The 16083-nt window shown below is 50.4% G+C and overlaps 1 protein-coding gene across 7 annotated transcripts in view; it reads left to right on the forward strand.

The window, feature by feature from the left end:
• NTM (neurotrimin) overlaps positions 1-16083 on the forward strand; it is a 624942-nt gene that overhangs the window by 582740 nt on the left and 26119 nt on the right. For all 7 annotated transcript variants that reach the window (XM_019547015.1, XM_019547016.1, XM_019547017.1 and 4 more), the window contains exons 5-7: positions 8816-8950; positions 10032-10152; positions 14298-14449. In XM_019547015.1, the coding sequence (XP_019402560.1) occupies positions 8816-8950; positions 10032-10152; positions 14298-14449 (408 nt within the window). The remainder of the gene's footprint in view (positions 1-8815; positions 8951-10031; positions 10153-14297; positions 14450-16083) is intronic.

Here is a 16083-nt window from a genome sequence, read left to right on the forward strand (position 1 = left end):
ACATACCCACACTGCCCTGCCAGTAAACCTCAGTCTTGGTTTGAAGGGACCCCCACAAATGAATGAATGCCTGCCTGTTCAGTCCTGGATCTTCCTCCCAGCACTGCTAACCAACTTGCTCCCTGTGAGTGCTGGGTTTTGCAGCTGCCAGGACCTGAGTGGAGACTCACCAGCTGATATCACACAGGCACCAGAGCCAGCAGTGCGTATGAACAGTCTGTTCCCTGAGCTGATCCTTTACCTGCTCCCACTAGCATCATCCCCTGCATCCCTAAGTGGTTGTTATCCACAGTGGCACTGTTCCAACTCTCAGCTTATGCTGTGTCATTGCAGTCACAGGAATTGCACCAGCATGGAAGTGGAGTAACAGAGCAATAAAGTAAGCCTTAAGAGTGATATTTCCATCTGTGATGGGGCCTGGACAAGGTGTGTTGTCATCAAAAGGCTTGAGCGGACTGTAAGCAGCACATATAGGTTTTCTGGCCCTTTGCATCCTGACAGAATGAATTTTACCCCAGGGAGTATCTGTGCCCCTTGCCAGACCCACCCACATAACACTGCATGGAAATAAATACCGTTGTCCTGCCCTGCTGGCCCCCAAGAGACCTCTTCAGCCCCAGCTACATGAGCATCCTGTTGTTGCTACTGGAGCACGGTCTGTGCTTACAGATTGCGTTTGCTTAACCCTGGCTATGCTCCCCAGGTCCAGCCTATTTGTTTCTGCATTCCTGGCAGTCACTAATGAATGAGATTTGTCCAAATATCAACATGACTTCCCATTATAAATAGGCAAAAATGCAGAGGCCACAGAGCAGAGTGGTTCAGCAATTATTCTCAATCTGTGCATCCATCCTTTGAAAGACACAGTACCTGGCATTAGTCAGCTTGGCCAACCTTGGCAAGCAGTCTGTATTTAATATGGGGGAGCCCTCTGATTACTTTTTCAGTTGAGAAGTAGGTTCTTGTATTATTGTGTCCCAAAATCATTTCAAACAGCACACACCAGATTAGGGCTTGACAAGCCTTGCTTATATTTATGGCTCCCCTCTTCTCTCCTGTTTCCATCCAAACAAGGTCTCAATTTAAAAACCCCATTGAGATTCCACTGTTCATTAAACCCTCCCACAGGCTTATGCCTTAAGGTGTCAAAGAGGAAACCAACAAGGAATTGAGATTTAGGGGGTGTCTGTGCTTTTCTATAGATCTTTCAGTTTGGCTGTTTACCATCTAAGTGCAGCAAAAAGTATGAACCAGCCACAGGATTGTGTGAAAGGGAATTTAAAGGCAACACTTAAGGTTTGTGTGTGTGTGTGTATGTATGTATGTATGTGTGTGTGTGTGTGTGTGTATATATATATATATATATATTTAACATTTTTCATATGCATATTCTATATATAAAAAGTAGCAGGAAAGGGATGTTATAAATCACTAATGGGCCTCATTGTCCTCCATCAGGCATCTTTTCAGTGGTGCGGAGTGAGTGTGAAATGGTGTCAAATCCACTGTAATCTCCCTTGGCACAGGGGCAAATGGCAATCCAAGACAGAACAGGGGGGCTCGAGCTGAGCAGAACTGGTCACTGGGCTATTTTCTCTCATTAATGAAAACTGGTGGGGTTAGGGATTGACTAGCTTCCCAGCGGGGTTGGCACCTAAACATGAGGTTAGCACATGGGAATTGGCCCACAAACCGTAACCATCTTGGGTAGGGATATGCATTCAAAAAGACAGACCTGAATTGATTCAATCTTTTTATGTTAGTCTGCACTGCAAAGATTGAACCAATTTGCAAGTGAATAAACATTCACTTTTGATTCCAGAAATGCCCCCACATGCCAGCAATGGCTCAGGCTAGAAGCTGGGGGGTGCTAGAGCAGCCCTCCCTTCCAGCCGCAATGCTGGAGGGAAGTTGACTTGGGGGGCATGGCCAGGAACCCAGCAGGGGCTAAGTATGATTGCAGAGGGGTTTAAACTCCCACCCTGGCCTGTAGGGACCCCATCTTAGGTGTGCCTGGAGGGGGAGGGGGATAGCAGCCCTTCCCAGGCTTGTCCCTGAGACCAGACACTGGCTGGGGCCTTGTCTCCAGGTGGGCACAGGACTCCAGCCAGGGCCTGCTCAGCTTCCCCTCCCCTCCCCCCTGCTCCTGCTCAAGTGGCAGGGAGCCTGGCCAGAGCCAGCCAGCATGGCCCTGCTATCCGCCCAAGGCTGGGGCTGCAGGGCTGAGCCGAGTCAGCCTGCAGGTGCTGCTGAGGGTGGAATTGGAGAGGCCAGCTTGGGCTCGGCCACAGGGGCAGGGCCCTTCTCAGTGGGTTGCGGCTCAGACTGGGGCCAAAGGATCTGTGCAGCCAGATTGCTCCCAGCTCCCCACTCCCAGGCTGGGCAGGGCTGCCATGGAGCCACAGCTGGCTGGGCCTCGTCAGGGGGGCCAGGGCTCTTTGCAGCTGGCTACAGTTCTCTAACAGCTCATCTGGCAGCACGGGCAGGGGGTGTGGATGGCTCAGTAGTGGTTTGCCCAGGCCAGCTTGGAGGTGTTGGTAGGCCCCAAGTCTGGCAGCTGCTTGCCACACCTGCCAGCACTTCCCCTGTCCTGGCAGCACCCAGTGGCTGCATCTGCATCACAAGTTGTGGGCTGGCCAGGGAGCATAGGATGTTCTACCCCCCTCACCTCCAGCTGCCTTGGCTGCTGCTTCTGTCTCCTGCCCCTGCCATGCCATGCCACTCTGGGTGGGTGGGCAGGAATCATCAGCCCCACAGCTTTTCCCCAGTGCATGGAGCTCTGGGTCCAGTTCTCAGGCGCCTTCCACCTGTTCTGCCCAAAGGAGCAGCTCGTCATGCCAGACAGGCGGAGTGGGTGGAAGGTAGCTGGAGCCGGAGTCGGAGCTCCATGGACTGGGCAGAAGCCACCAGGCAGACAGCCCAGCCCAGCCCAGCCCAGGGCTGAAAAGCATGCTTGGATGCTGGGGGACTCTGGTTTAACTTAAACCAGGAAGGGGTCTGGGACAGAAGTCGCATAAACTGGTTTGACCCAAATCAGTTAAGTCTGATACTACATTCAGCCAGATTTATCTTAAACCAATTTTGGCCATTTTGAAACTGGTTTATGTGCACTGAACTTCTGTTATGTTACAGGTTTAAACCAGTTTCTGATCACTTAAACCAGTTTATGTGTAACTTCTGTCTCTAGCCCCAGGGTCATTGTTTTCATTTGAATAAGGACCCAAGAATCAGTGGAAGACCAGGGCTAAGTACAGACAGTCAAAAAGTGAAAGGCTGAATTAATTTAGGTTTTCCAGGTTAGTCTAATTGGCAGAGATTGAACTGAGAAACAACTGGACAGACATTTACTTTTGATTCAGGAAATGCAGCTGCATACCTGCAGCGGCTTAAGCCAGAAGCTACGGGGTGCTAGACCAGAGCTCTCTGGCACATAGCCAGCAAGGGTTGTGTGCTCGCTTCCTCTTCCTGCTGCTCCCGAGGTCTCTGGGATTTACAGTCCAGGATTAAAGCAGCAGGACTCAGCAGGGTTGCTCATTACTTCTTCTACCTGCTTACAGGTGCCTCTGGGATTTGTAGTCCACAGCTGCAACTAGCAGTAAGTTTTTAGCAGGGCAGGGCATCTCTGTACTCAGGAGGAGGGAAATTTAAGCCCTTGGCTCCAGATCCCAGCTGGGGTTTGCCTGGGGAGGGGGCAGTCCTTGCCTCCCCTCCCCACCTCCCAACCCATCTCTGCTGGAGCAGACAGCACAGCACAGCCTAGGGCTGCAAAGCATTCTGGGATGCTGGGGAACTGTGTTTTAACTTGAACCAGGAAGGGGTCTTGGACAGAAGTTTCATAGTTTTGATGCAAATCAGTTAAGGCTGATACTACATTCAACCGGGTTTATCTTAAACCAGTTTCAGCCAACTTGAAACTGGTTTATGTGCACTGAACTTATATTCTGTTACAGATTTAAACCAGTTTCTGATCACTTAAACTGGTTTAGGTGTAACTTCTGTCTCTAGCCCAGAAGTGCTGGAAAGTAAACATTTCCCAAATACCCCATAAGTAGGGACCTGAGAGCAGCCTAGTCTTGGCCCAAAGAGTCAATTAGGCAGTCATTTCATGGTGGCCCCACCCCCTGTTTCTGATTGGAAGTGATGCCCCACCCCTTAGTGCTGTTTGGCAGAGAGGCCCCCGGAGAAGGAGGGACAAGGGGGTGGCCACCATCTTGACTGCTGGCTGCCCTTAGTGCAGCCCCATTCCTCGGCACTGATTGGCAGAGAGGCATGAGGGGGCAGCTGGCATCTTGGTGTCTTGCCCTGTGTGCCCCCCCACCAGCTGGTGCTTTCCCTTCCCAGCGGGGCTGCGAGGCTGGGCCACAGTAGAAGCAAGGACTGCTGCCTCCCACTGGGGAGTCAACTTATTAAGGTTTTTTTTTAGTTACTATCCTGGGAAATCATGGCCAATGCCATTTTTCGTGGGGAGAGCAGAGATCGCCATTTTTCAGGGTTTCTGTGAAAATTGCAAAACCATGATTTAAATAGGTCCCCATCCATTAGTAATACGGGTACCGACAGGAGAAACTGGGGGCCATGTGTTGCAGAGGTCGTATATTTGGAAGGAGTCTCATCCTGGCTGTGTGGCCGGCTGGGTGACCTTGGGCTTTCCACATTTTGCTTCTCCCTCTTCTCTTCATGCCCTGGGTGTATGCACAGCACCTAGCCTGGCAGAGCCTTGACTCAACAAAGCTACAGTAACAGCAGTAATTAATCAGTTATGTTGCTGTAGGAAACCCGATCTTTCAGCCTCTGATGGGCACAAAAGCAAGCGCTCACTTGCAGTGCCCAGCCTCTGTTTTAATGCAGCACTGTATATCTGGGCTCAATTTTTTTGCAGACTGTAGAAGCTTGAATCATTTGGATAAAGATCAAATATTGTAGGTACCAATTCAAAGTGAATCAGATCCCTGGACCCTTTCTGCTCTGTCTCTCCATAGGTTTATTAGCCTGCATTTATCTCAGACTTTGCACTATCAAGGGACAAAAAGGAAGGGCTAGGAACCTTTATCTCTGACTTTTTCTAGCTCTTGTGGGTGGAAAGCTGACCCTCACCATTACCTTGGCAAAGCAAATTGCATGCTAATAAAATACACTCATGCTCACTTCCTCCAAAATCAAACTGCATGCTAGCCCTGTGCACTGGAGAAGCTAATTCTCTTGGCATGCAATCCAATAAGGAAGGCACTCACTAAACTGCTTTCCCCCACTCAGGGAAAGGCCTTTCGTTAATTAGGAACCAGTGAATTATCGGTGCCTTTGCATAAACTTGCACACAGAACAGCAGAAGGCCACTGGCTGTGTCCATATTTTATCAGCAGGCAGTGCTGTGCTACTGAGAAGCCAATTCTAGGTCAGCCATAAAAGGAATGGTTTTTTGCAGCCCACATTACTGCACAAGCCATGGAATATAAAACTACAATTTTTGTGTCTTCAAAGGATATTGATTTTGGGGTAACGCCTTCATATCTTGCCCTTTGCTTCTACGAGGTACTGATGAGCTCAGCAATTTCAGCCGTAAGCCATTCCAGTGGGGATTCTAGCACCGGGCCAAGGAGGCACGCGGATGTTAACAGTTCAGCAGTGTGCCAGGAAGCCTGTGGCTATATAAGGATGCAGGAGTTCACCCTCATCCAACGCCCTGAGATGGGGCCAGAGCTGAATAAAGTGCGCTTGAGGGCTGGTGTGAGACCGGTGCGTTCTGGGTGGAGCAGATGTGCTAGAGCAAATGCATGGGTGTGTGTGAGACAGAGAGAGAGACACTGTGCTTGTGTTAGACCAAGAGACCATGGACATGTGAATGGGGAGGTGGGCCTCAAGGCGTAACCCCAGCACTAATTGTAGTGAGAGTTGGGCACTGGATGGTATGAGATATGAGCAGCTTAGTGCTGGAAGGCAGCACTTGGAAGTGTGAGAAAATTGTCTCCAGCTCATGCTAGGCTAGGGGGAAACTGCATGGTGGTGGGGGTAGAATTGAATAATGCATTTGCAGCTTTTTGCTACAAGTCAAGTCATCACGTGCTTGTGGTCCAAGGACTCCTCTGAGGGAGAGATGCTTGTAAGTATGAAAGAAGCGAACTGCTAATGCACGCTTGGTTTCAGAAGAAAGGACACTGTATATGAGTGCGTCGCACTCACTTCCTCCTGAATCAAACCATAAGTGTAAGACACTTTGTCGGGGGGAGAGAAGGAGTTGGGGAGAGATAGGGTCAGAGGAGAGACAGAAATTCAAGGAGTGACCGTGCCCACTTGCAATGCAGGCATGTGCTACAGAAGCAAATGGCTGCTGGTGACTGTTTAAATAGTATTGGGGGTGGTGAGTAAGTGCATGGACATAACCCCCAGCTTTTGTGCGTGCTCACAAGTCTTTATGTGTATGCATGCATATAAGAGGGACCTTTTTTCTCTCCCCCAGTGACAGAAGAGAGGACATATGGAACTTGTGTGGCTCTGTACTACAAGGGTGAAAGCACATTAAAGGGACAGGGTTCTCCAATGGCAAAGAGCTTGCTCCTTTAGGTCTTTGCAGGGGGTTTCAGCAAAGGAGTGTGACTGGAGAGGGCTGTGCAGTGTCTCTGCACTATTTTACAGATCCCATGGTCATTCCCCACTACAGACTGATCTAACAGCTATGGAGCAGCTCTGCTGATCTGCCCAGAGGTGGAGGAATTGCACCCTATTGCATGCAGGAGTTCCCCAGCCCCCATCATAGTCCCAGCCATGGGAGAGTTGCAGTAAACAGTGCCATGGTTAGCAATGCAGTGTGTGATGTCTCCGTGCGCCCACACATGCCCGCGTATTTGTACCTCATGTGCAATGAATGTAATTACGTCCATCTTAGTAATTTGCCAACATGTGCCTATGGATGCATGTTATTTTGCTGCCTTCATACTCTGATGAGTGAGGCATGATGGATAGCAGATGGACTGATAAATAGACAGATAAATAGCCTCTTGGAAAATACTCTATTCTCACTGATAAGATGTTGCACTGATGGTGCTCTAAGAATGCCAACAGAAACGAGGTCTACATGCCTCTGTGTAAACCTGCAGTGGGCATATTTTCCATGCAGATGAGTATTTATGCATGCATGCACATTTCAACATGTGTGAGACCTGATCAACCAACTGTATAGAGCCCTAACCTCTTCGGACAGCATATCCTAACATGTCAAGGTGCTTGTCACAGCCTTGTGGCCTTGGGTGAAAATGGGGGCAGGAAAGCAGTAGGACTCTGTGTCCTCTCATCCCCTCAGCTCCATGGGTCAAGTACAGCTACCCCTACCCCCCTGGGACCAGGGACCTGCAAGCTTTCTCTACACCATTGGCGCTCGCTCCTAGAAACAGCTGTCCGGAGCTAATTTATTTCCTAATGCTGCAGCAATGTTAATTTATAAATTACACTGGTAATTCAAGCTATTATTAATTTCAGATGGTGTAGGGCAAGCCTAATTAAAATATGACACCAATTGCCACACATATGTACCAAGGACTACCGTTTAAAATTTATAGGAATATTAAGTGTGACACTGGTCTCAGAGATGCTTTGCGCAGTAATTATAGCATCCCGGCTGCAGGAGATCTGATAAAGGCGATGGAGAGATTTAAAGGAAATAAATAAAAAATCCTACTCTCTTTCTGTTCAGGGGCTATTAAAAAGCTGGGTTTTTTTTTTCTTTCAAGGTCAAACTGATTTTTTCACTTGAAAAGGAGCAGAGAAATTGTACTCAGGGAAGGTTAGCAATAACAGGCTTATTTATGTGGTTTTTTTTAATATCAGGTAGTTATAACTTATAAGCATGGCATTATCTTAGCTGGTGGCAGAGCTGGCTGAGCCACCTTTTTTTACCCTGCCACCAGGGATATTTGGAGCTTTTTTTGGATGCAACAGGAATACATTGGGTTGATTTAGTGCCTGACCACAGTTCTCTGACTATAGCTTAACTTTCCATAGGAATATATTGGGGTGACCTGGTGCCTGGCCATGGCAGTTCAGACAACAAGTCAACCTGCCAGAGGAATGCACAGGAGCCTAAGTCCCTATGGTTCAGGGGTTGCTGCTGTTCAGCCAGCCCTGAGCTAATGCTTCAACATTTCATTTCAGGTCAGGTATATCATTGAGCCTCTAAGTACTTAAGGCTGGATTTCCTCAATAGAGTGCCACATCTACATTCAGGACTGGGACGGGTTCCTAAGTCAGCTGGGCAGACTGGGCAGTGCTGTCGTGCTGGCAAGGGGGCAACCTCTAAAAACACCACCACAATCCCTCCACTTAGGCTGTGTGACTTGGGCAAGTTGTCCTGGGCTCCTGGAGAAAGGGGTGTATTAACTGGGGATCTCTCCACCACTGGCTCTTAGTTATATGGTCACACATCTAGACCAAACTGGAGTGATGAGACAGCCTTGTATGATGGGGCAGCCTTGTTACAGGACCCCAGCAGGGAAGGCTGTTTCTGCAGATCTCTTTGTAGAAGCTGACCTTGAATACATATATTCAGTGGGGCTTTTTCCTCAAAGAGGACCCTCATGGAGGCTTTTGGGATCATAGCTGGGGTGCCTTGATGGAGCAGAAGAGAATCACCCACATCCACTAAGCCTGAAAAATGACTTTTCCCTCTTGACACAAAGAAAGGAGTGTTCCCCCAAGAGGGGCATACTAAACAGGTGCCAGACGCAACGGGACTAGGTGGACAGCTAGCCTCTGCCTGTGGGTCACTGATAGCAGGCATTCAGTCACACCCCAGTCCATGTTTTCCTTTTCTTTTTGGCCTCTGCAGCTGTGGGGTTTGTGAGCGAAGATGAGTACTTGGAGATCACGGGGATCACCAGGGAACAGTCAGGGGAATACGAGTGCAGCGCAACCAATGATGTGGCAACACCTGTCGTCCGGAGGGTAAAAGTCACCGTAAACTGTAAGTAACCCCAGGGTGGTTTTAGGCTGCAGTGCCTGGGAGGCTCCAAGTGCAGGAGGTTAGCCCAGGCAGGACAGAGGGTAGAGAGGCCAGCCCGGTGCTGTGGAGATGGGAACTGCTCATTGCCCACTGTTGCAAACACCCTCTCCGTGTGTGCTACTGCCCAAGGTTAAGGTGCAGGCACAAACAGGACAAAAGGTGGTGAGGGGTGGGTGAGGCTACTGTAAAGGAGGCCTAGGTTTGGGGTGGAGTGTGTCTTGCAGGGGGCCTTGTGTGTACATGGGGCACGAGGCTGGGAGGGGAGTCTGGGCCTTCTTGGCGGACATGGGTTTTGCCATTAGCTTGGTTCTTGAATTCCATTTTGTTCGCCTCCCTCCTCCCCAGCTCTTCTTGTGCACTTGGTTGTTGCAGCCAACCGTGCTGATGATCCTTGGAGAAATGTGAACAGGAAAGTGAGCAGTAAATAGGGGGCGCAGGGTGCAGAAATTTTCTAACTAAGAGAGCAGTGGAGGAAATCTAGCCCCTAACACCCTCAGGCATGCGCTCTCAGACGCACACAAAACCAGGCAGTCCTCCATATGCATGCCCACGTGAATATGTGCCCTTGGACAAAAAGCATGAGACATGGGGTGTCTACCCGCTCACCTGTGCACACACGCCAACATGCTCACACGCAGTGATACATGCTCACACCACAGTGCAGGGTAGTTACCCATAGAGAGAAATAGAAGCTCCAATAAGCTTGTGCTGCTAGGTGAATCGGGCAGGCAGGCAGAAGGGCCCATGCTGGGCAGAGGCACAGAGAGGGCTGGGGTCCTGCCCTTCCCATCTGTCTGAACACGGGGAGTAAAGTTCCTTGCAGGCCTGTAAAACAGAGCTTGAGTGGCAGGAACTGGGCACTGGCTTGGAGAACCAGCCTCCCATCGGTTTGGGGGAAGGCAGTTGGCACAGGGAGCTTTTGCCTCTAGCTGCTTCCTTTGGCTCTGACCACAAGGCCGGGGTGGAGAAGGGTTTGCAGAGGAAAGGCAGGAAGGAGGGAGGGTCTTCCAAGACTAACTCGAGCACTCTCCTGTCCCCACAGACCCACCATATATCTCCAACGCCAAGAGCACAGGGGTGCCCGTGGGGCAGAAGGGCATTCTCCAGTGCGAGGCCTCAGCCGTGCCCTCTGCAGAATTCCAGTGGTACAAAGACGACAAAAGGTAAATCCCTTAGCCCGGGTCTGGTGGGGGGACACCCCCGGATCTCCCCAAGCAACGTCCTTGAGTCCCAACTCAGCGCCTTCCCTAGCAGAGAAACACCTCCTCCCACAAGCCGCAGGGGATTTGCATGGATCACTTCCTGGGCTGGCTGCTGCGTGCACTCCACTCGGCGTTAACAAAGCTGAACTTGTTAAGTCTGCACTGGGGCCGCAGAGCCTGTTAGCGCCGGTTTTAGAAAAAGAGGGGAGAAAGTGGGGTCAGCGACCTGATTTAGCTCTGCCTTTGTGGCAGCCCTGCGCTTTCACGGCAGGAAAAAGGAAGCAGGGGCAGGGTGGGAGACCCTGGCATTGTAATAACATTGTAACAGGCACTGGGATAGTTATGAAGAGCCTTGCTGTTAAAAAAAAAAAAAAAAAAAAGAGCCATAAAAACACCGCCTGAAAGCAGGTGCACAAAAGCACCCAGAGGAGCTGTGGGGAGAGCAGCCGGCCTTTCAGCCCAATGCATCAAGGGGCCATCTTCAGGCAAGGGAAACAATAATTAAATATCGAGCAATGACTGTGTCTCCAGCATATTAATAAGGGAAGAGGCAAACTGGGAGGAACCAGAGTGCCAAGGCAGTTAGCCATCACCCATTCTTGTTCAGCCCTTGAAAAGGGAGGTTTGCAGGGAAAGAGAGGTCCGTGCTCCCTGCAGGACGACACCCTACGAATGAGAGGCAGGCCCACTGTGAAGTGTGCTGAGTTGGATCAAATGTGTCCAGAATCTGCTAGTGTCCACATGCAAGCTCCTTGTTGGCCTTGCATGAACACAGGTGCCAGCGACTAAGTTTTGATCTCCATTCAGAAGCTCATTCCCCACAACCCAGGTGGATTTTAAATTGGGGCTTTCCATTCAAGCCTTCCCTGTAATAGTAACTCAATCTGTACAACTGGTCCCATCAACTCCAACAAGAAGAGGAGTGCAGTCAAGCCCCCAAATTGCTCTAACCGTGTTGTAGCATGTCTGAATTCTTAAGCTATTATTCCAGTTTGATCTTCTGGGCATTGTTCGCTATCCTCACTCCAAATGCAGGTGCCCTGAATTCAGATCTGTCTGCCCAGATCTCTCTGCATGGCCTCTACCACATGGGCAGATGGCATTGAGGTGCCCAGCACAGGCAGTCAGCTATATGGGTTAGTAGTTGGAGAAAGTTAGGAGTGAGTTGACCTAGCTTCAGGCCTGAGCTACTACTCCATTATCGGACTTTAAAGAAAACCACTACTTCATGTGCCACCATTTCTTCAGCTTCATAGGATTCCCCACATTGGCAAGAAGTATGCAGATCTTTGCTTGGCACTATAGAAAGTATTATTGGCAGAGCCAAGGTCTGGTTATACAAACTTTTGGTCCTTTTAAATACACGCCCCTTATGACTAATAGCGTTTTCTGTCCTGTTCCTTTGAAACAGAAGATGTGATGTCTTTATAGACAGAAAAGATTTTGTTACCTTGGCTGGATTGTCTGCACAATGGAGCAGAGATGAAAGCAGCTTTTGTCTATAACCACTCTCATTTCCAAAGTCCCTTTCCATGCCAGCCAGCTTAGAGAGGAAGGTTTGTCTAGTGGTTAGGGTGCTGCCCAGAGTTTGTAAGACACGGTTTTGGTTCTCAACTCCACCACAAACATTTCTATGTCTTTGAGTAAATCATGTGGCTTTTCTACTCCTCAGTTCCCCTGGCTGTAAAATGGAGACTCATGAGGGTACTGCAGTGCTCAGTTCATGTCACGTAAAGGCAAAGGCAACTGGTAGGGAGGGACGAGGGGGCATGTGCCCCCCCTGACAGGGCTGTCCCCCACTGCCAACACCGCCAGCGGCTTCTGTGGGTGCTCATCAGCACCAAAGCTGCCGGCTTCTTCAGGTGCGCCCCCCAGACTCAGGAGGCACCAGTCACCCATGCATAAGGGTCATATGTGGAGAAAACGTTCAATAGCTTTCAATTTTGGCAGGTCCTACGCAAATGACGGTTGCTCTGTGGTTGGCTTGTTTGCTAGCTGTAGTTCAGGAACAGAGGCAGGTTTATAGAATAAAATGGAGAATGTTTCCTCATTGGATTAAAGCACGTTATCAGGCGTAGGCCATATTGAGAAGACCTTTAAAACAGGAATATGAAAAATGTGTTCAAAACAGTTGCTGCTGTGAGTTGTCAGTCAAGACCCGGTGCAAGCTGGGGTGCTGGTAATAGAGAGCAGGCCCCTGCTGGGAGGAATTAGCTAATCAAATAAAGAAGAAAGCAGCAGAGATGCAGAGGGGAGGGAGAGAGAGGCTTTGAGAAGAAAAAAGCCCAGTGTGAATGATTCCCAGAACTGCAAAACATTGCAAAGCACCAGCTGGTCACCTCATGCTGCCCTCAGCCAGATAGGGCACAGCAGTCGCAGGCTGCAGCATCTCTCCTCAGTTTGGATCATACCTTGCTGTTCGACCTCACGGTGCAGCAGGGGAAGGCTCAGCAGGTTCCCCTGGGCCATGGACTGAGTCTAATGACAGGACTGGTTGGGTGGCAGCACTGGTTTGGGGATCAGGGTGGGGCAGGCAGACTTGGCTCAGACCCAGAGCAGGCTTGTGTCTCAGCCTTTCCTCTGGCTAGACCAAAACTTCAGAGAAAGTTTGTGGGTGAGGGGAGAGATTAGAGGCCACTCGGCCAGCGCCCTTTCCGAGCCCAGCGCCCTTATAACTTCCCCAACACACCTCCTTCCCCCTCCAAGCTGTGGTTGACACCCTGGTCCATTCTGCCTTCTCCAGTGCCCCTGCAGGAGTCTCCTTCCCTCACAACCCTGGATTTCCACATTGCTGCCCCAAAGTGCCCTTCACGAGCAATGCCAGCTCCTCCTCTCTGAGTCTCCTCTGCAGTCACATGGCTGTCAGACCTCATAGTCCTCCAATCAAGCCCCCAACCATTTCATCCCGCCACCTCCTCAACCAAAGCCACCTCTTGCACTGCAAATGCACACTCCCACCTGTCTCTCTGTTTTGTTTTGTTTTTCTCAGAGAAATTTCTTTTGCTCTTTCCTTCCTAGAGCAGGGGGCCAGACTCAATGATCTACAAGGTCCCTTCCGACCCTAGAAATCTATGAAATCTATGAAATTCTTCATTGGCACCAGGAACACGGACCCAAACTGCTCTGTTCACACCAAACCCTTTCTAGGACTGCTTTTTGTATGCCCAAGAAAGCAGGCATGAAAATGCAGGGTCCCAGGAGATGGACTGCCAGAAGTTCCCCAAAGGCTGAGGGAGGGACTGGGAGGAGGAAAGAGGGATGAGATAACCCAGTGGGGCTCAGAGAAGAGGACAACGGAGGGGTGGGGTAGGTAGAGCCACCTCGTCGGGTTCTCACATCTGGAAGCGAGCAAAGGTTCCAGGTGACGACCGGGGAGAGAAGAGGAGAGAGCTGGGAAAGAGGGTGGGAGAAACCTGAAAAGGATGAGGAGCCCCTCGCGTGGTCCGTCAGCGACCAGGTTGCTTTGGAGCTCATCTAAGCAGCCTTAGTGCTCGGTGCATGCTCAGACGCCCAAGTCCCTGACTGTGTGCCAGGGGAACGTTACCTCCAGTGCACCCCCCTGAGGGCAGGGGCTTGTGTCCAGCATGAGAAATATGTCCTAAATATGCTCCTGTTTTTATGTGTACACACACACACACACACACACACACACAAAACAATTGGTCTGGTACCGTGGTTTTACCCTGCTCATTGCCATTGCAACCCCCAAGACCACTTTGGGGCAGCAGCTGCTCTGCCTCTCCAAGGTTTCCTACTGGGACAGTGTGGTCAAGAGGATATGGCTCTAGTGGGGGACTCGGGAGTGCTGGGCCCTGTTTCCAGCTCTGCCACTGGCCTGGCCTGTGACTTTAGACAAATCACTTCACCTCTCCATTCCCCCACCCTCCTCCCTTGTAACCACATGTCTGCTTACAGGTAAGCACTTCAGGTTAGGCAGTATCTACCATTTCCTGGCACAGTATCCAGTGTGGTAGGGCCCTTTCCTCATCCAGGGGCTGCTGAAATATTGAGGATATGGAGGGTGGAGGGAGCTGGACCTTGATGCCCCCATGAGTTTCACTCTGAAGCTGTCACCCTCCCCCTTTCTCCTTCTCCCTTTCCCTCAGGCTGGTTGAAGGACAGAAAGGGTTGAAAGTTGAAAGCAAAGCCTTCTTCTCCAGCCTGACTTTCTTCAACGTCTCCGAGCAGGATTACGGCAACTACACATGTGTAGCCTCCAACCAGCTAGGAAACACCAATGCCAGCATGATCCTCTACGGTGAGTAGGGCTGGTGGGGCACGTGGCAGGACGGGGTAAAGGAACGCTTCCCAAGGCAGACAGTGACAGGAGCGCTCCAGACAGGAGCAGAGAGGAAGAAGGTGGAAGGATGCAAAGCCCACAGGGTGATCGTTCAGGGGTCTGACTGAGACGAACCCGCCAGAGCACACCACCTCCGCTCATCTCAAAGCGGAGATGTCACAGGATGGGATGTGTCCTCCTTACTGTCTCTGCCCCGGTGGTACTGGAAGTTTGGCAGTGAGCAGATCATATAGGGTCAGCTGTTATTCCCGAGAACAACACAACCAGAAACACAGGGGGCCATGCTACCACCACAGCCCCTGGGTGGTGAAGGGCCTGCTTAGGGCCAAAGGAAATTAAGCCTCCATGCTTATTTCACCCCAGCTTCCTCCACCCCTGCCTACAGCTCCAACCTGCAGGAAACCACTGCCCTGCAATACCCTTCACCCTGTTCATTCATTCCTGGATTTCTCCATGCCCTCCGGCCCCCAGGCATCTGCAGCCCTGATCTGCACAGACCCCTGTGCTCTTGCTTGAGAGAGCTTTCTCCATCTCCTCTCAGTCACTGGCTTGTCCACTCCCTGCTCTCCTCAGCAGACTTCACTTTTTCCCCTTAAAATCGCCCCCTTTGGTTCCCTCTTCTGCATACCCTGAAAACCTCTCAGCACTGAACTTGGAGTCATTTATCTCATAACTCCTAAATCAAAATACCTTTTTCCCCACCACATTCTGGGGCAGATAGAAGCTGGACATTGAGAGTTGATAATGTGAGGACCCCATTACTGGCTAAAGCAACCCCCTGCAGCCCTTTGCTCCCAAACCTATGCAGACCATTGGAAAAAGTGCTGGTGACTTCTCACCCTCCACCCCACCCCCTGTTCATGGCACTTCAGTGCTTTAGAACAGGACCAGAAGAGGAAATACTGGCACACAAGTCAATAGTAGCGTGTGGAGTATTTTCACCCTGATCCGAAGGAATCAGGAAGCATGGGAGAAGGTCTGTCCTGATGAGATTTCTAGCCTCACACTGCAGGTTGTGGTAGTGCATTCAGGCCGATATAAAACATCCAGGATTCCAGGGTCTTATTCAGACCGTGTCACATGAGATCCTCCAAATACCAGGAAGGATCAGCTGCTTGAGTCGCTGCTTTTTTTCTGAACAGCACAATAAACCATGACAGCTTGTGCTCGGGGAAGAGGCTCAGACCTCAAAATCCACCTGCAGACTCAGGGGGCTTTGAAGTGCTCCAAAGGTCACGTGTGTCCTGAGCCAGCAGTTTAGTCTAAGGCCTCTTATGAATGCAAAAATTGGATCCAGATCTGAGCTGGGCCTTCAGCCATCTCAAAGTTTGAATTCCACCAAACTGGGCCTTGGAGCTATCTACTACTATCTCCACAGTAGTCAGTCTGATACTTGAGAGGACCCCTCGGCATGCTGCTTTCGCTGAGTGCATATGTGCAGTCTCACAGCAGAGTTGTGCAAAGTTCCTGTACCCAAACCTGAAAATGGGGAGCACTTGCTTTCCAGCAAACCTGATTCTTGAGCCCGTTTCACTGACATAGGTAAATCTTCTGACCAACTAGAGACAGATTCCAGAGAAGCCCTTGCCAGC

The sequence above is a fragment of the Crocodylus porosus genome, unplaced genomic scaffold, assembly GCF_001723895.1.
Source record: "Crocodylus porosus isolate Cpor-Errol unplaced genomic scaffold, CroPor_comp1, whole genome shotgun sequence".
NCBI lineage: Eukaryota > Metazoa > Chordata > Crocodylia > Crocodylidae > Crocodylus > Crocodylus porosus.